At 53.2% G+C, this 23,740-nt stretch overlaps 1 protein-coding gene across 4 annotated transcripts in view; it reads right to left on the reverse strand.

The window, feature by feature from the left end:
- MTMR4 (myotubularin related protein 4) overlaps window positions 1-23,740 on the reverse strand; it is a 56,836-nt gene that overhangs the window by 21,815 nt on the left and 11,281 nt on the right. For 2 of the 4 annotated variants that reach the window (XM_058037633.1, XM_058037635.1), the window contains exons 2-6: window positions 14,267-14,345; window positions 3,649-3,738; window positions 1,103-1,219; window positions 381-463; window positions 19-185 (exon numbers count right to left, since the gene is read on the reverse strand). In XM_058037633.1, the coding sequence (XP_057893616.1) occupies window positions 19-185; window positions 381-463; window positions 1,103-1,219; window positions 3,649-3,738; window positions 14,267-14,269 (460 nt within the window). In that variant the 5' untranslated portion in view covers window positions 14,270-14,345. Of the gene's footprint in view, window positions 1-18; window positions 186-380; window positions 464-1,102; window positions 1,220-3,648; window positions 3,739-6,036; window positions 6,262-14,266; window positions 14,346-19,563; window positions 19,582-23,740 lie in introns of those variants that run through there. The other 2 variants (XM_058037636.1, XM_058037637.1) reach the window with 2 other exon arrangements.

The following is a 23,740-nucleotide window of genomic DNA, read 5'->3' on the forward strand; positions in this document are numbered from 1 at the left end:
GCCAGGCCAGGAGCTCACCAGGACGGCAGAGATGTGCATGTTGATCCTCCTCATCCACACACACCCCCAAGCACCAGGCGTGGTAGGCAAATGCAAAGAGGTCCTCAGGCTTGGCAGGGCGGGCAATGGCTCGAGTCAGCCTCTTCAGCCACTCCTGGCACTGCTTGAAGGTGGAGAAATGGCACCTGCAAACCCAAAGGCAAATCACCCTTAGTGGGGACATTTACCCAGCCAGGACTGAGACAGGAAAAGGAACACAGCCCCAAGCCTTAGAACCCTGACCAAGGGCAGCTCGGTTCCAAAGGCATCACAGGGGGAGCCACCAGAGCTGGTCCCAGCCTGCAGCACCAGCAGCTGCACCACAGCAATAAACCAGATACCTGATCACTTTGGAGTCTTTGCAGATGATGTGAAGCTGGAACATATCCCGACACTCCACACTTTCCATCATCCTCAAAGGCACCTGCAAGGGAGGGACAGATGTAGGGCATGACACCACAGGCCAGAGCAGCCCCAGCAGCCGTGCCTGCAGGCTCCTCACGCTGCAGACAGTTCCACCAGTCACGAGCTGCTTCTGTGAACTACAATCCCACTCCCAGGGTTATGGAGCTCCATGAGTCAGCACAGAGCTCTTCCATGATTATTATTCTGATTTCTGTTCTCTCCCTTGGTGATCTCCCACTTGGGGCCAGTTCCTGACTCAACCACATCCAGTCAAGCACAGGTAACTGAGCCAAATAACAGCTGCAGTAAGGGATAGCAAATCAAAGCAGTAAGAGAAAGCCTCAAGCTCCCACTGTCTGACTCTGCATTGGTGAGATGTCTCATTAAAATCCGCCTGCAAGAGACCTCAACAGCCCTAAAACCACCAAAGTCATTGCTTGAATTTAAAGAAAACACCAAAGGAAAGACCTAATTACTATCCAAAGGAAAACCCCATCCTCACACTTAAATACAGTAACCAAACAGCAACAGCACAGCCAGGCCTGGCATCCTCCAAGAGGCACCTTCCTGTGCCACAGCCCCCAGGAACGGGGTATTCCCACCCCTCCCTGCTCTGAAACCCTGGGAGAGGTGATGGTGCAGGCAAAGCCAGACTCACATTGATCACAGAGTCCTTGAATTTGATATGCAGGCGGTAGTTGGAGATGGCGATCACAGCGTCGTTGGCATGGCCCAGGTACTCCACCCCTTCACCCTGCAACACAGTGAACGGCACCTGCAAGGGAGACAGCACCAGTCAGGTCACACAGGCACCTTGTGCACTGGATTCCCAGAGCCACTCTTCCCCCTGCCTCCACAGTCCATCTCCCAAGTGCCCCCCATGCCCTGAGAGCAGGACAGACAGCACGGGCACCGCTGCCCAGCCCCGCACACGGAGCCAGCAGCAGCTCCTGAAGGATCACCTGTGTGCCAGGCACACCTGGCAGCGAGGGGGGCCGGGGCACAGAGGGACAACTGCTCTTCAGAGAGGGGAAACCAGCCCTGGCACAAGAGGCGTGGAGAGGGACATGACGGCAGGACAGCTCAGAGAGAAGAGGGCAGTGCTGTGCACAGCTCCTGAAAGAGGCCAGCTGCATGGGGAAGCACTGCAAGGGGCTGCCCAGGGAGGTGGTGGTGTCACCATCCCTGGAGGTGTCCAAGGAACAACTGGATGTGGCACTCAGTGCTCTGGGCGGGGTGACAATGTGGGGATCAGCCACAGGTTGGACATGATGGTCTTGGGGGTCTTTCCCAGCCTCAGTGATTCTGGGATTCTGTCCCAGGGCAGTGTCACTTATGTGATCCTGCTGTGCCATTTAAACATGGGGTGCCCTCAGATGCCCTGTGAGACTCAGTAGTACCATCCAGGTAAACAAATGAACCAAAGCTGTACCCAGTTTCTGCTAACAAGGCTCTCAGGGATTCTGTGTATAGTTATTTATATGACTGAGGAAGCTTGTCCTGATTAAACTGCAATAAAGCTTCATTAAAGTTACCTCCATAATCAAGTATCTGTTTTTCCCCATCAGTCTGGACACGTCATAGTTGTTTTTAAAACACGGGATCCTGGCAGACAGTCAAGTTTGACTTTTTTTATATTAAAAAAAAAAGAAGGCAGAACAGCCTAAAACTCACCAGGCCTCTTTGTCCTTAGCTAATCAGGTTCCTCCTGCTCCCTGAATGCCACCTACACCAGGTGATGTTGGTACCCAATTATGCACAAAATGTCACGACAATTTATCATTTCAGCCAGAGCTGAAACCTGCCAGACAGGGCAGCTGATGACACAATCCATCACACTGTAACCAGTACAAGCCAGACCACCTTCTCTTTATTTTGAAGTTGTTTCTATGGCTTGGGTATAGAAACCTGAATTTCAAACTTCAAGTGACAAGCGTACTAACAACTTCTCCTTTCTTTGTACAAAAATAACCACCCTAGCCTGGCATCTGTCCGAACACTCTTGAAAAATATTAATTATTTGCCTAAGAGAATATCCTCTTTTTATTTCTGCAGTTGATTTCTGCAGGCTTGCCAGAGCTGTTTTTATCTGGCATGTGTCTCTCCTGCTAACGTGGCTCTTTCACACAGCAACAGAAGGAGACAGAACAGGAAGGGGCTGGTAAGGGAGGGAAATCCTGGAATAAACCAGAAGGTGCCCCAATACAGCTTGTTATCAACTGATGGCATCCCTCTAGAGCCACAGGATCCTGGAATGGTTTGGGCTGGGAGTGACATCCCAACCCAAGCTCATCCAGTTCCACGTCCTGCCATGGGCAGGGACACCTTCCACTGGGCCAGGTGCCAAGTCCCATCCAAGCTGGTCTAGAACACTCTGCTTTACAATAAATTAACAATTTACTGAAGGCAAATTACTCTTGGGAGGGTAGAACTTCACTTCTCCAAACAGCAAACTAAGGCAGAGTGTGCTCTTCTCCAGAAGTCTCAGCTCAGAGTCGCCTCAGCAGCTTCACCCCCAAAGCCCTGCAGGCCTGACCCTGCACAACCCCCCAGCCTGCAGCTGTTCCTTCAAGCCAACAGCTCTCAGTCCTTTTCCCCAGCATTGTTTGCCAAGGCAGCGACAGTCTCAGAACAAACTCAAAGCACTGCAGCAGCAAGAACAAGGTGAGCCTGGCTCCAGCCCCAGGACGGTGAGCACCAGAGGATGTTAAAGGAAGCACCAATTCCCAGGAGGGAATGCTGCCCTTGCTGCACAGCAGCAACAGCACCCAGGGCTCTTCCCAGGGCTCTCTGCAGCAGGAGGCTGGCACCATATGGAGGTTCCTTCTTCCAGCCACCATGCAGCAGGAAAACGCCAGGGGCAAGGTGCTCGAGGGGAGAGCAGGCAGTGCAGCTGCACAGAGCACGGCTCCCTGTTCCAGAATCTCCCTGGATGCACGCTGCAGGGCAAGGGCAGGCAGCAGCACCTCCCCCAGGGAATGCCAGGGCTGGCTGTGCACTGCAGTAGCTCCAGCTGCATCCTGCCAGGGCAGGGCAGCCAGGGCCAGGGCCAGGGAACAGCCGGCCTGGCCCTCACGCACAGGGAGCTGCTGCCCCGAGTGTGCCCCCAGCCCGGGGCCTCCAGGACGTGCTGGGCTGCAGAGCTGCTCTGCAGGGCCCAGCCTGCCACATCCCAGAGCTGTTTGGGTGTTTTTACTTCCTTACCTGCAGTGACTCCTCCTCCTTTATGAGCTCCTTCGGGGGGAACAAGTCCTTGGCCTGGATGTACTCCAAACTGGGAGGGCCTTCCTCACCCTGCATTGCAAACAGAGCACACAGTGAGCCAGCCTTGGCCAGAACACGCTGTGAAAGCCAAAAATTGAAGCTGCTGGATACTCTTGGCAGCCCAGGAGCTTAGGGGTACCTGTGCATGGGAATGCCTGTTCTTCCTCCAGGCCCCAGCAGTTCAGAGTGCCCACAGCACAGTGAAACGCTGAAGCCTCCAAGTGCCACCTCTTCCAGCTGAGTGGTGTTTGGAAAGCCAAGCAGACACACCTTGGCCACGGGGGACTGATGTGACAGTAACTTGTCACATCAGCTGTTCCCGTTACGTGGCACCAGAGCAGACACACCATGACACAGAGGGTGTCCATCCACAGGCCAGTGTCAGCCTACTCTTCCTCCTCTTAAGGACTGCTTTGCTTTAGGAGTTTTCTTTTCACTCTCACACCAAAGAAGTCTGGGAAGAGCCTGAATCTTCTGCAGGAGAAGATACAACTGTGAACAACCTAAAATCCTATAACAGCTGCACCCCAGTACACATAATTCACTACAGGCACTACTGATTGGTGCCAGCATCAAGGCCAGGGCAGGTGGATATGTCCAGCCTGTTCGGATGGACACCCAAAAAAACCCACAGAGGCTTCAGGATGGTCACACAGAACCTGCACATCCCATCCTTGACAAGTGGAGAGTATGTCTCAGTTTGGAATACGAGAATCTCCATGCACTGATACAATCAGAGTATATTGAGCTGGAAAGAATAAGGATCATCAATTCCCACTCCTGGCCCTGCACAGGACACCCCAAATCCCACCACGTGTCTCAGAGCATTGTCCCAATGCTCCTTGAGCTCTGGTGTGAACTATTGGTAACAATTTTCACCAGCCCTCACCCAGGCCCTGTCACATCAATGAACTGCTGCCAAAGGAGTGGCACCCAGACATTCAGCTGCAGATGCTCATTGCTGGGAGTCCAGGATGCTGCTAATTCCACATGTATTTGGTGTGGGAAGGTTTTCTTCAGAAGGCTGCTTGCTCTCTAGCTCTAGGCTCTACCATTTACCAGGAAACACTGTGTTCTGTAAGCACTGAGTAATATTTTAAAATGAATAATAAAAAATCTTTCTGGGTATGTCACCCAAGCCAGAATCCCAATTTCAACCTGAAAAAAGGAGATCCCAATCCTTCTGGCTCAGGAATATTTCAAATTATGCTGAATTCTCTTGTGTTTCTGACAGGGCCTGAAACCTCAGTGCCTGCAGGAAGAGCCTGCCTGAGGCGCTCCCTGGACCTCAGACAGGGGCAGCCAGACCCCTCCCACCTCACATCCAAGGAACCTGCACACATGTAACATGCTGTTAGAGCCTTCACAAAACTCAGCATGAGGGAAAGGCACTGGTCCTGTCACTGCGCTCTGAGGAACACAGGGCACAGCACCAGCTCCAGCAGCAGCCAATGCTCACTGGAGACCACGGGGGGCCCGGGGCCCTCCTGCCAGTGGCTCCCTCCAAGGCTGAGGCACCAGCTCAGGGGAGCACAAAGGGAAGGTGTATGCCCGTGTGCCGGTGCAGCAGCCGGGAAGCAGAGATCCTCTCGCATCCTCACTTTGCAGTTCGCAGAGAAATCCCAGGGAGCAGCAGGAACTGGAACAGGGCGGCCCGAGCTCTCCCCCCGCCTGGGTGTCCTTGAGTCCCTCCTCGCCTGCAGCACAGGGCAGGCGGAGGCCGAGAACCCCCTCCCGCCACAGCCCCATCCCCGGCACCGGCAGGGCGGGGGGCAGCGCCCTGCGCTCTTCACAAGCCCTCGGAGCCCATCTGGCCAGGAGTGCCCTGAGGGGTGGAGGGTGGGTCTGCAGGAAGGGTCAGAGCAGGGAACCCCCCCTCGCTGAAGGTATTAAAGGTGCCGAGTGCAGGACCCCTCAGCTCAGCACCGCACCGAGTGCAGGAGCCCTCAGCTCAGCTCAGCACCGCACCGGAGGGGTCCTGCACAGCCGCGGCCAGGGAGGCGGCGCGGGGCTCCCGGGGCTCGGCCGCTCTCGCACGGTAATTCCCCAGCTCCAGGCAGGGCGCGGAGCCTGCGGGGCCCAGCAGAGCGGCCAGGGCCTGCCGGGGCTCAGCCCGCGGCGCCGGGCACGGCTGTGCCCTTGGGCCCGGCCAGGGCAGCGGGGACGGCCCACGGTGTCCTCCGGCGGCATGTGGGAGCAGGGGAAGGGGATCCCCCTTGCCCCCGGGCAGATGCAGAGGATGCCTCCACCGGCATGAGCTGGAGAGCGCAGCTGGCTTATGGCCCCGCTTCCATGGAGGAGAGAAGGGGAATAAAAAGCAGCACTTACAAAGCAGTTGAGCATGGAGCAGGAGACGCGGCCTGGCAGACTCATGTTCATTTTCCGAGACGGCAGCAGGGCCAGGCAAGCACAAGCAGCATCTCCTCCCTCCGGCTGCGAGCTGCGGCCCCGGCACTGCGGCAGCGTCCCCGCTCCGCCGGGAAGGGCAGGAGCATCCCGGCCGCCGGCAGCCCGAGCAGGTGCCGGTGCCGCCGCCGACAATGGAGGGAGGGCGGGCGGAGGACGGGCAGACTCCACCTCCCTCCCAGGGCCGCCGAGCGCGGCTCTGCCATCTGAGCGTCTCCGTGACGGGCGAGACAGAAAATGGAGCGGGCGGCGGGATCGCGGGCGCTGCCCGTTCCACGGCGGGAATTCCCGGCCCATGGCGCTGCTCCCGCCGGCGCCTGCCTCGTGCCGCACGGATGGCGGCACCGGGAGGGCCGGGAACAATAGCGGGAGGGCTGCTTCGTGCCCCGGCACCGCGCCCTCTGCCCCAAGCCCTCCACCCTGGCATCCCGGCACGGAGCCTTCTGCCCCGAGCCCGCTGACCCCACACCAACGCCTCCACAGCAGCACTGAGGCCTCTGCTCCGAGCCCTCTGCCCCAGCCCCATGCCCTCTGCTCCAGCCCCATGCCCTCTGCTCCAGCCCTGTGCCCTCTGCTCCGAGCCCTCTGCCCCAGCCCTGTGCCCTCTGCTCCGAGCCCTCTACTCTGGCATCAAGCCCTCTGCCCTGAGCCCTTCAGCCCTGCGCCGACCCCTCCATCCCAGCATCAAGCCCTTGGCCCCAAGGCCTCGGCACCAGCACTGACCCCTCTGCCCGCAGCCCTGCACTCCAATGCCAAGCCCTCAGCCCCGGCCCTGCTCCCAGCTCAGCCAGGATGTGCCCCTGCACCCCTGAGCCTGCTCTCCTCCAGCAGCACTCCGTGCCTGAAGCGGGAGATGAGGATAAAGGGGCTGCCTGCTGCATCTCACCACTCAACGCTCCCAAGACTGTAATTCCTCTGTTCCTGGAGCTTCATGTGCAGAGAGACTAGTCAGATGTGCCTGGCTCCCACCAGCACCTGTGTGCTGGAGCCTGTGCTCTGGAGTGGACAAGGCTCCTCTTGCTGACCACTTGGACACTTAGCTCCCATGTGAAGTTTCCCCAGCTCCTGTCAGAAATGCTCACAGACACAGGGTAAGGCCACGGGCATAGGAAATACTGTGGTTGAGCACCCACCTCCCCACACCAGCCCCCTCCCTACGAGCTCACTTTCACTACCTGCTGTTCATCAAGCCCAGGAGTAAACAGCTCCCAGGTCCCAGTCCATCTCAGGAACCACAGAAGCAGCTTCTTGGGCAAACCCATATTCATTTCTACCATCAGCTGCTGCTCTGCCCCCACCACTGAGCCAGAGGGAGAATCTCTGTTAAAACGCAAAATTAAAACCTGATCCTTCATCAGTCCTCAAAGGCCCCACTATCTGGCTCAAATCACATCAAAACTTTTTGCTCCCAAAACACAAATCCAAACAGAGCACAGCCTGTAGCCACTGAGCTCCTCTTAGATGTGTTTGCCCCACAGACACCACAGACAGCTCTCCCCAGCAATACCAATGGGATCTCAGAGACCTTTTCACAACTCCGATAAAAGACTTCAGCATTTCTCTGCAAAATTGTTCAAGATTAGATTACTCAGAGCTGCCTTGGCTAAAGGGACAGCTTTGTGACACCCAGACGTGCTGCCCACTGTCCCTTGCAGAGCAAAATTCAGTTCCATGAGCTCCCTTGCTGACAAAACAATCCCACAGACTCACATGGTTACACTAGTTTCACTACTTAGGATTAAAGACTTAGAGGAACACACAGCCACAGCCGCAGATAAGCCATGAAATCCCATCTCACCCTTGTGTTGCCCCACTCCACCATTTACACAGAGCACAGAGGGTGGGTGGTAGGCATTGCTCATCCTCAGGGCACCTGAACCAGCCAGCACTCACAAACCAGAACACAAGAACAGAGGGTTATGGACACAAACAGAGGATTACACATAAGGACAGAAGGTTATGGATGAGGTTACAGATTTGTCTTGGCCAAAAGTGAGTGGCAGGCGAGGTGCCCTGCTCCCTGCAGGTGACCTTTGCCTGGTCACTGGAGGGAATGCTGAGAGAAGACAGAGCAGCTAAAGCTGAAGGAACCATTTATACTAGAGAGAAAGTGTGGCTAGAAACACTGTAAAGCCAATATTTATTGGGGTTTTGACATATATCAGGGGAAAAGCAACGCAGCACATTTGGGGAACAGCTGAAGTCCGGGAGTCTCTTGGGCAGAGTGTGAGCACACACAGCACAAGACCAGTCTGTAACACACAAAATCACTGACAAGGTAGGTAAGAGGTTTGCTCCAACCAACAGTAAGATTTTTAGGGGTAAGGCTCAGTTCAGGGCCTGGCACAGGAATTGTTTGCATTGTAACCTCCCTAAGCTGCAGCTGTGCAGAGTTAAAGGGCTGCTCGTCAGATCAGTACTCTGAATTTCCAACCAAAGCTGACCTGAACGTCCACAAATAGAACTTCTGCTTTCACTGAAATATTTCTGCACTTTTAGTATCAGAAAAAGACTCACACACGACTTAGAAACTTCTGCCCAAGCACTGAGCCTGCTGCAGAGCAGAAACTTTGTTCTGAAGTTCAGTGGCTTCACAGACTTTCAAGAGGAACTTGATTCAGACTCTGCTTTCACTTCCTTCAAGAGTTCCCAAAATACCTGCCCTCCTTTCCCTCCAGTGACCCAGGCAAAGGCAGGAGTGGTGCTGGGCAGCCCAGCACAGGACTGCACAGTGCTCCAGACTCCTTAGCTGGCTTAGCCAGAGGGAATTCCTAAATGCCACCCCAGCTGGGCTCTCTTCTCCACTGCCACAGAGGAAGAGAAGGTTATTTCACAGAACTGGGGTCCTCTGAGTGTTCTCAGTGTGTGTGTGTTCATGTAGGCAGAGAGAGAAATCTCCTTCATCATCTCCCAACCACCCTTACAAGTGTTTCTCAGTTCTGAGGAAGAGGAGCTGAATATTATGTGGGCAGCATGTTCTTAAGGTCAGCTGGAAGTGATTTGCCCCTTTTCTCTCCCATAGCAATGCCCACTGTTCCTGTGCTGCTCCTCCCACCCCTCCAGACATCCCTGGGTCCACGCTGCAGGTAAACAGCTTGCAGCCTTCTCCTGAAGGTCCCAAAAGGGATTCAGAGGCTTGGAGATGATACAGTGCTTGGCAAAGATAGGACTGGCACTGAAGGGGCCATCCTGCAGCCTCCAAAGGAGAGGATATTCCTCATGGAGACACACCTACATGCACAGGGTTCACAGGGAACATCTGTTCCCACTTGCCCAAGGAATCTGCACTGGAGCATGGGATAGGCATCAGGATGCTGAAATCTCTCTTGTGGTCTGGAGCCAGTCAGCATCCTGAAATGAATCATTTTGCCAGTGGCTGCTCCAGCTTTCTGCAAGAAAGTGGGGGCCAGGGAGCAGCTAATTCCCACCGGGCCAGGTCCCTTCTAACCCAAACCATTCCATGATTTTAAGAGAAAAACTGGTCCCATTCACTGCAGGGAGCTGCCAGCACACCTGACTCAGCCTTCCACAGACATGTACACCCTTCCCAGCCCTGGCGTAGCTTTATCCTCTTTTTGGCACCACAAATAAAATTGCTCTCTCCTTAGAAGGCACCACACCCACCACTTCTATAGATTAAGGGTGGGCTCTTCTCACCCCAGCACAGGCCATCATCCTGCAGATGGAGGGGAGGGAAGGCAAGGGCTGGCAGGAATGTGCATGCACAGCCCTGTCCCTGGTAGCACATCCACTGCACAGACTGCCCTGATCTGCCTCCAGCTGGAGAAAACCGACAGAAAAATTGGCAGCAGGAGGAGACTGCCCTGGAAAGGGAATTCCAGGACATGAGAAGTCAGCGGGAGCCAGGGAAGCTCTGTCTGACAGCCAGGGGCACCAGCAGCACAGGGGCCATCAGGATACTCTACTTTAGATCCTTCCAGGTCTGAATATTTATTTTCAGTGAAGATCAAACTAGGAACTGGTTATCTAGTTCTGTTTTTCCAGACAAGATGGGGACTGGAGAGACTTGCATCATTTATCTTATTCTAAAAGTTAAAATTTATTCTCTTTCTGCCTGGCAGATGCCTACATTGGGTGAGATGAGCTGCCCTCAGACACGTATTTCTCTCTCTCCATAAGCTGATGCTGAGACTGATGAGCTGTGGCCAAAGGCACTTCTTGTTCTGCCTCCCCTGCTTCTGTCGCACAAAGGGCATCTTTGTTTCAGGTCCCCTTACATAAATAGTTAATTTCCTCAAAGGCTAGGGAGGTTTGTGGGTGAACTGAAAGGCTGCTGAGCCTGAGGTATAAACAAACCCTTAAACCTGTGCAAAGAGAAGTTACTGTTTTATACCCCATAAATCAGGACTAGGATGGTGGGTGTCATCTTTTAATCTGGATAGGATGATAGAATAATTTATAGACCTGTAATACTGCATTTGGCATTCAGAAAGGTGCCCAGAGGTGAGCATGGAATTTAATATGCAGCAAGAAACCTTTGAGGAGAGGGACAAAAGGGCACAAGCCATGGGCTGTCAACGCCCCCCTCGGGTGAGCCATGGGCCCTCCACAGGGTAAGAACCAGACACACACAGTGCCAGTGCCCCAGCAGCCAGGAGAGGGAATGCTGCTCTGGGAGCATCCCAGCAGCAGGAGAGGGAATGCTGCTCTGGGAGCATCCCAGCAGCCAGGAGAGGGAATGCTGCTCTGGGAGCTGGGCACTGAGTGCCAGCACAGCACCTGCACCAACCCACCTGCCAGATTCCTTTTCAGTAATGGATTAAGGTACTAAGTGCTTGTTGGGGCTCCATTAGCCAGAGATCAGGATTAAACCTGATCTCTGTCTTCAAGGTCATCCCCATCAGCAGCTGGTTTTGGGGAAAAGTGGGAAGAGTTATGCAATCCAAGCTGTTAACACTAGACCATGAATGTGGAGCAGCAGAAAGGGAAGAACAGGTGGTGAGGCACATCTGGGGTGCTGCTGAGTAAGGGCAAAGCTTCTGGGCCTGCCCTTGCTAACCACAGGACCCTGGTGCTGTGGCCTGAGCCTGCCCTGAGCACAGGGAATTAAGGCAGCACTCAGTGTGGACTAACTGAGGAGCCACAGCCCCTGGAGAGGTCACAGAGGGACTCCAAGGAGGCTCTCAGGAGTTTCCATCAGCTCTCTGCCTTCAGCTGCTGGCAGAAGCTCAGGTAGGGGCTGAAGGTAAGTGCTTATTTCTACAGCTTGCAATTACAAGTCGCTTTCTCTCCCTTGCCATGGGAGACAAAAAGCCCATGGTCTCTTCCCAAAACAGTGGGTGAAATGGGAGGGGCTTTTGGTGGTTGGTTTATTTGTTCCAAAATGAAAAAATAATTTTCAAAAAGTCACAGGGGCATTTTAATAAAATATTTAAAAAAAACAAAACCAACCTTCTCAGAAGATCCTTTGAAACTGTAAAGTTATCTCAGGGTATTGATAAGGTGTCATGGTTTGAGACATTGACGGGAAGTAGGTTTTGTTTTTGGATATGCTGTGGCCACCAACAGGTGTTCAGATTTTAATAAGGTTCTCATTTTCCTTGTGGTTTTTTTTTTTTCTTTTCTTGTAGTTTAGTTAATAAAGTTTTCTTTATTTCTAAGTAGGAGCCTGCTTTACTTATTCCTGGTCACATCTCACAGCAGACACCGGGGAGAAGGTATTCTCATGGGGGCACTGGCAAACCATGACACAAACCATGACATAAGGAAACCCTCTCATGCAGAAGAAATCAAACAATGATTACACCTAAGGGTGGGCAGGGCCAGGTCAGGGTAAGGTGTGTCCAGACACAAGAAAGGAGTTCAGGGAAAAGCAAAGCTTGAATGTTTTAGTAAATCCAAAATTCCAGTCTCTGCACTCAAAAAACCCCAACAAAAAACCAGCAAGAAAAACAACAAAAATCCAATCGAGCAAACCAAACCCAACCCCTGTCCCCAAAAAACTCCAAACCCCCAAAAAACCCCAAAAAACCACAGGTCAAGGGAGGGGTGATGAGAACTAAAGATGGCTTGGCTACAATGAATTTAAAAGGCTCTTCAGATGTCTATGGGGAATGTGTGGAGATCTGCAAAAGGGGAGGAGATGCTCACAGGCAGCACCACACTTTACTGTTATTCCCAATACAAAACCAGCCAAAACAACACGGGGCTGGTTCCAAAACAAAGCAAGAGGTGCTCGGCAGCACAACTCTGACACAGCTGAAAATATTCACCTGGTTTTTAAAAGCCTGGTGATTTCATGGGAGGAAAACCTACCAAGGGCTCATAAAACATCAATAAATAGTTTCTGCATTACCAAGTCCCTGAGCTGCAGGTCCTGCCAGGTGAGGGCACACAGCTGAGTCACAAACCCCTGCAGCATTCACTGGGCCCGGTCACTCAGGTGTCTGACCAGCCTTGCCCTCAGGGCACTCGGCCTGGCCTCTCCGCGTTTCCTGGGGAGATTTCTGATGCATTTTCCATGTGTTTATTCCCCTTTTTTCATTCATATCTGGTTACACCTGCATCCCTCTCACCTCACATTGGGTTTCAGGTCTCCAAGGTGACACCAGGGCAGCTCCAAGCTGAAGTGTGAGGCCTTTCTCAGGTTCTGACAGATGAGGACTTTCACCTCCCCAGCCCAGACTAAGTTCCTCACCGTGCAGTGTGGGGATCAGCTCTCCCAGCAGAAGCACAGGAGATCTTGAGGCAGCACCAGGGAGCACGAGCACAGGGGCTGCAGCAAAAATGCTGAGTGTGTAGCTACTAGAGCTGAGAGCTTAACTCAGGCAGAGAGCACGTTTCCTTTCCTATTCCAGTTGTTAACAAAATACATCGAGGACAATCCCTCAGGACACGTCACCATTTCCTCAAGCACTCTGTCAGATTTTTATCTATTTTTTTTTTCTAATGTGTTTAACCTAAATTTTCCTGTCCTCAGTGTGAATTTCCAGCCCTTTGTCTGTCTCTGCAGTTCTCCTCAGCACCCCATATCAACACGAAGCTGGTGCTGTCTGTGTCATTGCAGCAAGTTCAGGCTCTGCCCACCCACAGCCCACATGCAGATCACCCCTCTTCAAACCACCCTCCTCAGGACACTCCCAGCACATCTTTCAGCATTCCCAGTCTCCAGCTTTTTCCTCCCAGCAGATCCCTTGTATTTTGGGTTATTTCTTGCTGGTGGTATTAGAGGCCCTTTATCCAAGTTTATCAGCAATCTGGCTGCTTTGGCTGCGGTTCAGATTCTTTGCTACCACATTTTTCTGTGACTAATTCTTGTGAAATTTCTGCTTCTTTGGGGGCAGCAGAGCTGTTATTAACATGGTGTGAAATCCTTCACTGAGAGGCAACAGAGGAACACAATGAGAAACCCCAGCAGTAAGTTTTAAAGGAAAAATAAATCAGTAAGCCACAAAAACTGGATGACTATGTCAGTAGTACAGGGAGACAGAAGGGGGTTTCAGTCTTACTTTTTTTTTTTCCCCAATATATTCCAATAAGAGATTTAGGAATAAATTTTTCCTGTTAACAGCATCTTGATGACAGTGATAAATCCCCTCTATTATATTATTGTATATAATACACAATACTGTTGCACTCATCTTGCCCATTCTTGTATTTCTTCTCCTACATTTAGCAGCAGTACAAGATTTGGACACACAAAGAACAAGGCCACCCAGAGAGGACAGAAGCAGACCAGATCCATGAAATCATTAGGGCTGGAAAAGCTCTCTAAGATCAGTGAGTCCAACCATCCCCAAAGCACTGCCAAGGCCACCAGTGCCCCATGTCCTCAAGTGCCACATGCACAGGGCTGTTAAACCCCTCCAGTCAGAGACACTGACACTGCCCTGGGCAGCTGTGCCAGGGCTGGGCAACCCTTCCAGTGAGAAATTTCCCCCAAATTCCCCCCTGAGCTGCCCTGGCCCAGCCTGAGGCCGTTCCCTCTGCTCCTGTCCCTGTTCCCTGGAGCACAGCCCGACCCCCCGGCTGTGCCCTCCTGTCAGGAGCTGTGCAGAGCCACAAGGGCCCCCTGAGCCTCCTCTGCTCCAGGCTGAGCCCCTGCCCAGCTCCCTCAGCTGCTCCTGGGGCTCCAGGCCCTTCCCACTCCTCAATGTCCATCCTGTAGAGGTGAAATAGGACATGGACTCACCATCCTCAGACACCGTCCAAACCCTCCTGGTTCAATCACAGCTCAGTCTCTTCTTGTTCTTCCACAGCAACAGCCTCACCTGCACCAAAGAGGAGACAACCCAGAGCAGGAGTTTAGCTTACACGAATTTAGTTAAGAAATTTAATTTACAGGAATGGTACTTCAGTGAGAACACAGAGGGGAAAAAAAATCAAGCCCCCCGAGGCCAGTGCCCAGTCTCTCCCTATCCCTGCCAACCTCTGCTTTGTGCCCTTTCCAGGAGCTGCTGGAAACCAGATTCAGCATCAGGGGGAGCCACCAAATCCTTTTGGTCACTCACTCACACAGCACCCAGGACTTGTCACATAAGGCTACAAGAGCCTGTGCCCCCCAAGCACAAAGCCCCCACTTTGGGGGAACACAGGAGGGAGCTGAAGGAAGACAGGCTTGGTCATTGTGGTTCAAGGACCTGGGGAAGATCCTTCACAGGGACCTTGAGTGTTTGCAGAAGATCACTGTGCTCCTGGGAGGAAAACACCTCTAAAACCCATTGGGTCCTGCCTGGGAGGTGGGGCAGGATGCAAGCACCCCAAGTACCAGGAGAAACCAGCAAGTCCTTCTGCCAGCTTTGCCCTGCTTGAGGGAGGTCACAGGGGGCCATCTGTAGGAAGAGGAAAGCCAAGCAGCAAGACTTGAACAAGGTCCTGCTCCAAGATCTTTTCCAACAGGACCAGATGCTCCCACAAGTGATCCTGGGAACTCCATGGAGGAAGAGACCCTTCCTCAAAGCTTTCAGGTGTCTCCAAGATCAGTTGGAGACTGATCCAACATCTCTCTCATATGCCCACATTTTGCCTCTGTTTTGCTCTTCAGCCCCCCAGAGGGGATGGAATTATCTCCAATAAAACGCTGGGACCAGGGATGGGCTGAGCCCTGGGCACTCCTGTGCCTGAGCAGCCTCCCACTGCCCCCATCCCTGGCAGTGCCCAAGGCCAGGCTGGATGGGGCTTGGAGCAACCTGGCATAGTGGAAGGTGTCCCTGCCCATGGCAGGGGGTGGGATGGGCTTTAGGCCCCTTCCCACCCAAACCATTCTGGGATTCTGTGAAACAGCACAGAAATCTGCATGTGTGTGTCCCAATGTTTTTAAATACAACATTTTAAACAGGATCCTCAGTATTTCAGTGTGGGTTAAGGATGGCTCAGAGCTCACCAACCCAACCTGACTTCTGCCAGTCCCCTGTAGCACATCAGAACTCCTGGAATGCTCAAAGTCTTCCATAAATTTTGCCACCATTAATTTTAACCTTTCTCCTCCTCAGGTGAAATACAAATGCCAACAAATGTGCAATTGGAGATTATCTAAACATCTCACACAACACATCCCAGCTGGGAATCCCCCTCCTTCCACCACTCAGGAATTGTGTTGGCTACAGAAGAGCCCTGAATACCTGCCCAAGGCTTTCCTTTGCTCAGGGATTTCCTTCCCAGCCCATAATTCAGTCAGGTTTGACGGGTGTCAAACACACATCAGAAGGCCAAGCTGAATGCCAGCATGGAGGAGTCATTGCTGAGATGTGATTCCCACAGTGAGGCAGCTGCTCCCACCCTGCAGTGCCAGGCTGGAATTGTTATCCTTGGCCTTTCAGATCATCTCTCACATCCCACCATGCGCTTGACAGGAAAGGACAGCAGAAAGGCATGGCAGGTCAGAAGGGACTCCAGTCTTGTGCAATAGATCTCTGCATTTGATTCTTGTATTTCTGGGGCCATGGAGCTGCTCCAGGGCTGGAGCCAGGCAGGGAGAGCTCAGAGCCCCTTGCAGAGCCTGAGGAGGCTCCAGGAGAGCTGAACAAGGCATGGAGGGACAGGACACAGGGAATGGTTTCCCACTGCCAGGATGGGATGTTGGGATTTAGGAATTGTTCCCTGTGAGGGTGGGCAGGCCCTGGCACAGGGTGCCCAGAGCAGCTGGGGCTGCCCCTGGATCCCTGGCAGTGCCCAAGGCCAGGCTGGACATTGGGAGCAGCCTGGGACAGTGGGAGGTGTCCCTGCCATTGCAGGGGGGAGAACAAGATGGTAAGCAAGGTCTCTTCCAACCCAAACCATTCTGTCACATTACCTTACATTTAAAAGCAGATCACCAAGTTCCAGGAAACAATGAAACTGTGATTCCCACACATTGGGAATCAAATTTCCTATGAAAACAGAAAAAACCAAGCAGTGCACTATCACCCTTCAAACCCAGATCAGTCTGGCTCTTTAGAACTATAAAGGCTTTTTTCCCACTACTTAGCAAATAATCTCACATATCAGACTTGACAGAGGAAAGAGCCTCCAGCAGGAGCTACCAGGAGAGTCACTGCCAGCCAGTGACTTGCAAGTGAAGTGAGAAGCACAATCAGTTTGTAGGTAAGAAAGGGAAGAAAAATGTTAAATATGCTTTTTTTTCACTACATCTGAAGATACTTGAATTATTGCCAACACTGAACAACAGGAGTACTGTTCTTGCAGTGTGCTTTGGACCAATGCATGCAATCATTGCTAATGGCCAGGGCAGTTTCTCAGCTCCTTCCTCGTACAAGTGAGTAATGACCAGAAACTGAAACTGAGGCTGGTCACGACTGAGGAGGCTCCTCCTCACTGCCATCCCCCAGCTCTCTGGACAGCCAGCTGCCCAAGAGGAAGGCAATCCACGGCAGCAGGACTCCTGGCCCCATGAGCTCAGCCTGCTGGAATGCTGCTGCTCCTGTGTCCCCAGGGCCTTCCTCCTCCTTGGGAGCAGGGGCAGAGCTGAAGGGGCTCCTGAGAATTAATGGGGTGAGAAAAAGCCAGGAGATAGCACAAAAATCCAAGTGCTGCTGGAACCTCTGGGGAGCCTCCAGCCTCCAACCCGAATGACACCCAGCCCAGGCCACCAGGCAGTCTTGCTCCAGCACTTGTGCAGTTCCAGGTGCTCCTGTGCTGGATCTCAAAGGCATCCCTCTGTTTCAGGGCTGGCCATGGCCATCTTCCTTTCACAGGCTGCTGTGTCCCACTGGCTGCTGGCTCTGCCCCTGTGGCCTCTAGCCAGGGTCTCCAGCCCTTGGGAGAGAGGTGCTAGCTCTGCACCCAGCAATGGTGTCCAACACCTCTCTGGGCTGCACTCACCAACCTCTCCTGTGGAAGTCAGGTTTGGCACCTGCTCAAGGAGCTGCCTCCCATGTGAGAGGCTGGATTACCCTAAAATCCAGGATAGAAGCTCTCCTTAAAATCCTGGTGATGGGATGGGCTGGGGATGGCCACCTGCTATGCCAAGGTGGAGGCTGATGCTACAGAATTAAATGAAGAAGGGACCAGGGACAGAGAAAGCCAAGACAAAAAGGATGGCACTAAAAAGAAGATAAAAGAGAACAATGACCTTTCACACACAGATGGAATCACTTAATCACAAAATGCTTTTGGTTAAAAGGGACCTTAAAGGTCATCTTGTTCCAGCTCCTGCCATGGGCAAGACCAGGCTGCTCTAAGCCCCATCCTGCCTGGCCTTGGACACTTCCAGGGATCCAGGGGCAGCCACAGCCTCTCTGGGCACCCTGTGCCAGGCCTGCCCACACTCACAGGGAACAATTCCTTCCCAATACATCGAACTTAAATTTCCTCTTTCAGTTTGAACCCATTCCTCCTTGTCCTGTCACTGGCACACCAATAGGTCATGTCGAGTTTTTTCATGTTGAGTCACCCCAAAGCCCAGAGGCTCAGGCTTTTCTGCTGCTGTGCAGTCACAGGAGAACATGGGGCCAGCAGCTGCCTGCCCTCCCCACAGCTCACCGGAGGGAGGCACTGGTGCTGCTGGTGGGGCTGGTAAGGTGATGCCACCTGACACAGCTGGGCTGCGGGAAGTAAAGAAAATAATTAATTTCTCTTGAGCATTTTTATAGCTTGTAACCTTCTCTGGAACTCTCAGTCTGGGAGACAAACCCTCAGATAACAAAGCTGTGTCAGAGTTGAGAACACTCGTAAACTCTTCATTTGCTCTGCTGCTCGCGTGACTCACACCACACTTCCTTATGCAACCACTCTGCTGCCCCCAGGGACCTTCGGCCCTCCTGGTGAGAAACAGAGAGGGAGGGACTGGAGCAGTGTGCAAACCTCTGGCCCCGCTCCCTGCAGGTGGAAGATGCTGCTGGAAGAACCTGGCCAGGACCACCAAGCTCTGCCTGCATCCTCCAGGATGCTCAGCCCTCATCCCAGGCCAGACTGTCACACACACACCAGGAAAGGACTGCTCCTTTCCAAACTGCAGCTCTGGCCTGCAGCACCCAGGCCCCCTCTCAGCTGCAGTCCAAGCCAGGATGTGACAGGAACTGGGAATTGCAGCAATTCCCACAAACAACTGGGCTGTCAAAACCCAGGAGAATCACTTCCTATCCCTCAGGTCTCACGGAGCTGCAACGAAAGCACAGTGCTGAGAATTTATAGGAACCTCTGGAAAAAGCTGAAAGTCCTGCCTCTAGCACAGTGGGATGAACAAGTGTGGGGAACACAGAATATTGAGGAACAGCTCCCTGCCATCACTGCCAGCACAGCACCAAGAGGGTCCTGTGGGGAGGAGGGAGGGTGCCCACACACACACATGGAGCTGCGGGAAGCTGGGAAAGGGAGCAAGAGCTGGCTAAGGCTTCCTGGTTGCAGGAGTGCCATGGGTGCCCCAGGCGAGCTGGGTGGCCCCTGGCAGCTCCTCACTCCCTGCTAGGAGACTCAATTTTAATTGCTCATAAAACTCCAGCCATTGTTTGCAGTTGGAGCAGAGCTCTGTGCACTCAGCATCTGCCCCAGGCAGAGATTTTTGCTTTAATTTCAGCTAAAATGGTAGAGTTGGTCCTGGTACACTTAAAGGGGAAGAACAAGTCCAATATTAAACAGGGGACGTTAGAAGGGAAAAACCAGGAAACCTATTAGCCTTATTGTGATCCCAAGTGAAACAGAAACAGCCATCTCAAGCCTCCCACTAATTAGAGGCTAAAAATGTAATTGTCAGACCCCACAGTTACACGCAAAGCAGATCTTATGGGGTGGTCTTTGTTATTTTAAACAAAATCACAGCTAAGAGGGTTGTTTCTAATGATGGCCATGACCAGCTGCTCTTCAACAACAAAACTCTTACTGCTGAACAACTATTAAAAAGAAAAGATCAGGCTACCAGAGCCCCCGAATGTCACAGCACTACCAGATGATGGTGACAAGTTGCCAAAGTATTCAGATTGCTCTGCAGCATGGAGGGATTATAATATATGGTCTAACCAGGGGGAAGGGCTGAATTCCAGGATGAAGAATTACCCATGGATGAAGGGCTGCTGGAAGTCCAGATCAGAGGATCTCACAAGCATCCCCACATGAGCTGCTCAGCAGGAACTGGCAAAAAGCCCACTGCAAAAATATATAATAGCAGTGATGAGAGAGGGGACTGATGGGTGGCACTTCTGTCCCCAGCACTGCTGGGACCATGGCTACAACTGCCAGAGCTCAGTCAGCACACCTGGAGCATGAAGAACAATGCCATATACTGATCCAAAGCAAAACCAGCTCACCTATGCAGCTTAAAAACCCAATGATAATAAAATAAAAGAATTCTTCAATATACTGCAGTGTTTATGCTAAGTATTGGTCCTGCTGACAAGGACAGATCTCAATCCAATTGCTGGTAGATGAAGTTTCAGAATGGAATCAATTCCATCAAGCTTATGGGAAAAGTTGTCCTTTTTATTGCTTGGAGTGTTTAAAACTCCATGAAATAGCTGGTTTAATCCAGGTCTGGATACATGAATCTCCCCAGGCTCTGGGTAAGCAGAGCTGCCCATGGTGGCACACCCCAAGCACCCCCCTGTTCCCAGGATCAGTGACTTGGGCTCACAGACTGACTCTCATGTTCAAAGTTATCCCACCTGGGAGATGTGGGGAGGACAAGAGGAATCACCCCAGGGGACAAGGCCACCTGCCATTACCCTGCACGGCCCATGCTGAGCTCCAGGGCATGGCCTCAGGCCAACACAGAGCAAGGCAAGGCCACTGCCTCACTCAGCCCATGGCACACGACCACATCCCACCCACCTCACCCACAGCCACCAGGACAAGGTCACAACTTGCAAACTCTTCCTGGTCGTCCAAGCCAGGAGTCAGGTCATGATTAAAACACCCTGAAAGCATTTTTCTTCATATTTCAAAGTAATCATGACTTCCTGAAGGCTACTGAGGCTTCAGTTGCATTCCAAGGGGGAACATCCAGGTTTCAAACATGGAATTGTTCCCAAGAGGTCAGGCCAGGACACATAAATCAGCTCTCTGCAGGACTGCAGGGTTCAGGGAAAGGTGCCATAGCCAGGAATGCTCCTGACTGCACAGCACCATCCTGCAGGAGAAAAGCCCTCAAAAACACCCACATGTGGCCAGTGCTGGGCTGCTCCTCATGCCCATGCCCAGGGCAAGCACAGGGAGGATGCTGGAGGCTGGGCTCAGCCACAGAGGGACACAGGGAACACAGGGACAGATTATCCAGGCCTGTAGCTGACAGCCAGGCACAGAGGGACAGAATATGCCTGTGCCAGCTGCAAAGCAGGGCAGGAGATGTGTGAGGATAAGGTTACACAGGGCAACAGGACAGAAACCAGAGCCCTGCTGGGACAGCAAATCCCCAAGGAAGAGCAGCAGAGCAAAGGAGAGAACGGGCAGAGCGAGTTCAGGATTTCAGGAGCACAACTGCCATGGAGTCAAATCTCCCAAATGGTGAAGGTGGGGAGAATAACATGGAGATTTAGCCAAGCTCAGGGTTCTGCAGCAGCAGTTCCAACTGAGGAGATGAGGGACTTCACTTTGACTGGGCTGTTGTCCAAGAGACTTATCATAGAAGTGGGAAAAAAAAATAGGCATAGGAGGTGAGCAGGAGCAAAGGTGAGCTTTGCTTTTAACAGGGGAGAAGCTACACAGCATGGAGAAGGATTCAGAGGCAGCTGAGAAACTGAGCAAGGGGGCAAGAAGAATAGTGCAACAGGGAGGAACAGACAGCACAAGGGCAGAGATCAGAGGACAAATCAGAGGAGAACTTGTGCCTGGTGCAGGGAAAAGAGCAGAGTGCCAGGAGGAATGCAGAGAGGCAGGAGGGAATGCTGACACCGTATTTTGTCCTTCCCCCTCTAAAGAAATAAGGTCCTCTGCAGTAAAAAAGAAGGGGAAAGAAGGTTGGAGAAATCAGAGGGGTGCCTGGAGCAGCCACAGACTTAATGCACAATAAAAGCAAAGCTCTGGTTTAGTGAAACCCAGAGCAGCTCTGCCAGGAGCTCTGAGCCTGCACAGCTGTAGGCAGGCCTGGACCCCAGAGCTGCCATGGATGCACCACTGCCAAAAGGGAGAATGAACAGGAGTCATTTTGGAAAAGGAAACACATGAGGTAGCTGAAAATCACAGAGCTTGGGAAGAACAATGCAGACCCTGGGGCAGAGTTGCTGGTGGGAACAGGGGTCACTGAGCTGGGCAGGCACCACTGGGGCAGGAGCAGCACTGGGGTACAGGCAGTTTTGGCGTTTGTGCTGCTGAACAGTGTAGGACTGAGGACTGCTCAGGATAGAAGAACAGTGGAAGCTTTGGAAGGAAAGATGCAGGAATGTAGAAGAGGGTGTGGAAAGAGCTGGAGGGGGAAACAGGCAAACAAGTCTAGATCTTGGAGGAGGAAAACACCACTAAAATTTAAAAAATGCTGAATTCGATAGGCTGGGCCAGGGATACACCTGGAGCCAAGACCTGCCAGCCAACTCTGTGTCAGGCTCAGGGGACAGCTTAGCCGGGGGACACTGTCAAAGCAGGGTAATGACAACTTGTTTTGCAGAAGAGTGAAGGAACCGGGGAGGGGGCGATCCTTATGGTGCATCCAAGCTCCAGGACCATGTTCCCAGCAGCATTTTGTCTGCCCCATCTTTTCCTCTGCCACATCTTGCTCAGCCAGGATTCAGGAGAGATGGATACACACATGAGCCAGAAAACAGTTTATACCATGTGCAAGATGGAACAAAATTATCTTTAAGGTCCTTTTCAAACCTTGCATTATGTGAGTCTGTGAGATGGGGGTGCCCAGGCAGATTCTGACAGACCCCAGCTGCAGGGTCCAGCAGGGTCACCCAGATGCCATCAAGGTGTATGGGATAATGAGGGAAGAGAACAGAGCCCAGCACTCTGCCAGCAAACGAGCACTGCTATCCATCTCTGCAATGGTTTTAAGCATAATTAATTTCAGCAGCCTGCTTGCCAGCTGACTCTGCTGTTTGCATTAATGACAGTGAGATCGGAGTTTCAAGGGGAACGCAATGACGGTGAAGGAAGCAGAGGCAGGAGCAGGAGTTTCGCAGCTCATCTCCCCTCTCCTCCCGGGGCTGGGGCAGCCGGTGGCACCAGGTGGCAGCAGCACACCGGGCACGGTCCCCTGCCAGCTCCGCGTCGGGCTCGGAAGGAGCAGAGCCTGGCGGAGGCGCGGCCATCCCCGCACGGATCCCTTCCCTTCCCTTCCCTTCCCTTCCCTTCCCTTCCCTTCCCTTCCCTTCCCTTCCCTTCCCTTCCCTTCCCTTCCCTTCCCTTCCCTTCCCTTCCCTTCCCTTCCCTTCCCTTCCCTTCCCTTCCCATCCCAGCCGGCCCCAGGCACCGCACACAGGGACAGAGCCCCCGGCCTTTTCCACGGGGGCACTGGAGGAGCCGCGGGCCGAGAGAGCGCTGCTGCCCCCGTGCCATGCCCACCCTACAGGCGTGGCTGCCAGAGAAGGAATTAAAAGCCAAGGCCCCCAGCTGAACTCCATAACCAAGGGACTGACAGAGACAGGAAGCACAGCTTTGGCAAACATTTTCAAAGTTCCCTGTAATTCCAGCCTGTTGTTCTCCAGCTTTGTTTGCTTTTCTTTAAAAAAGCAGTTGGGACATTTCAAGGCTTTATTCAAGTGCAAACAATTGCCTGGTCCCTACCCAAAGCAGTGCAGCCGGACCCATCGCAGCTGCCATCCAGGCTGCCCCTGCTCCCGGCGTCCTGCGGCTCGGCAGGGAGGGAGGGATGGGCAGGCCGGGTTTCCCCTCACGCTGCCCTGGCCCTCCCTGCACACCGTGCTCTGGCTCCCCCTGCTCCCGGCGTCCTGCGGCTCGGCAGGGAGGGATGTGCAGGCTCACACGCAGGGATGGGCAGGCCGGGGCCCCCTCACGCTGCCCTGGCCCTCCCTGCACACCGTGCACTGGCTCCCCCTGCTCCCGGCGTCCTGCGGCTCGGCAGGGAGGGAGGGACGTGCAGGCCGGGGCCCCCTCATGCTGCCCTGGCCCTCCCTGCACTGGCTCCCCCTGCTCCCGGCGTCCTGCAGCTCGGCAGGGAGGGACGTGCAGGCTCACATGCAGGGATGTGCAGGCCGGGCTCCCCCTCACGCTAGCCTGGCCCTCCCTCCACACCGGGCACCGACTGCAGCTCAGCCTCAGCAAGGAAGAGGCAACAGCTTCA

This window comes from Melospiza georgiana, chromosome 19 (genome assembly GCF_028018845.1).
Source record: "Melospiza georgiana isolate bMelGeo1 chromosome 19, bMelGeo1.pri, whole genome shotgun sequence".
NCBI classification, from domain to species: domain Eukaryota; kingdom Metazoa; phylum Chordata; class Aves; order Passeriformes; family Passerellidae; genus Melospiza; species Melospiza georgiana.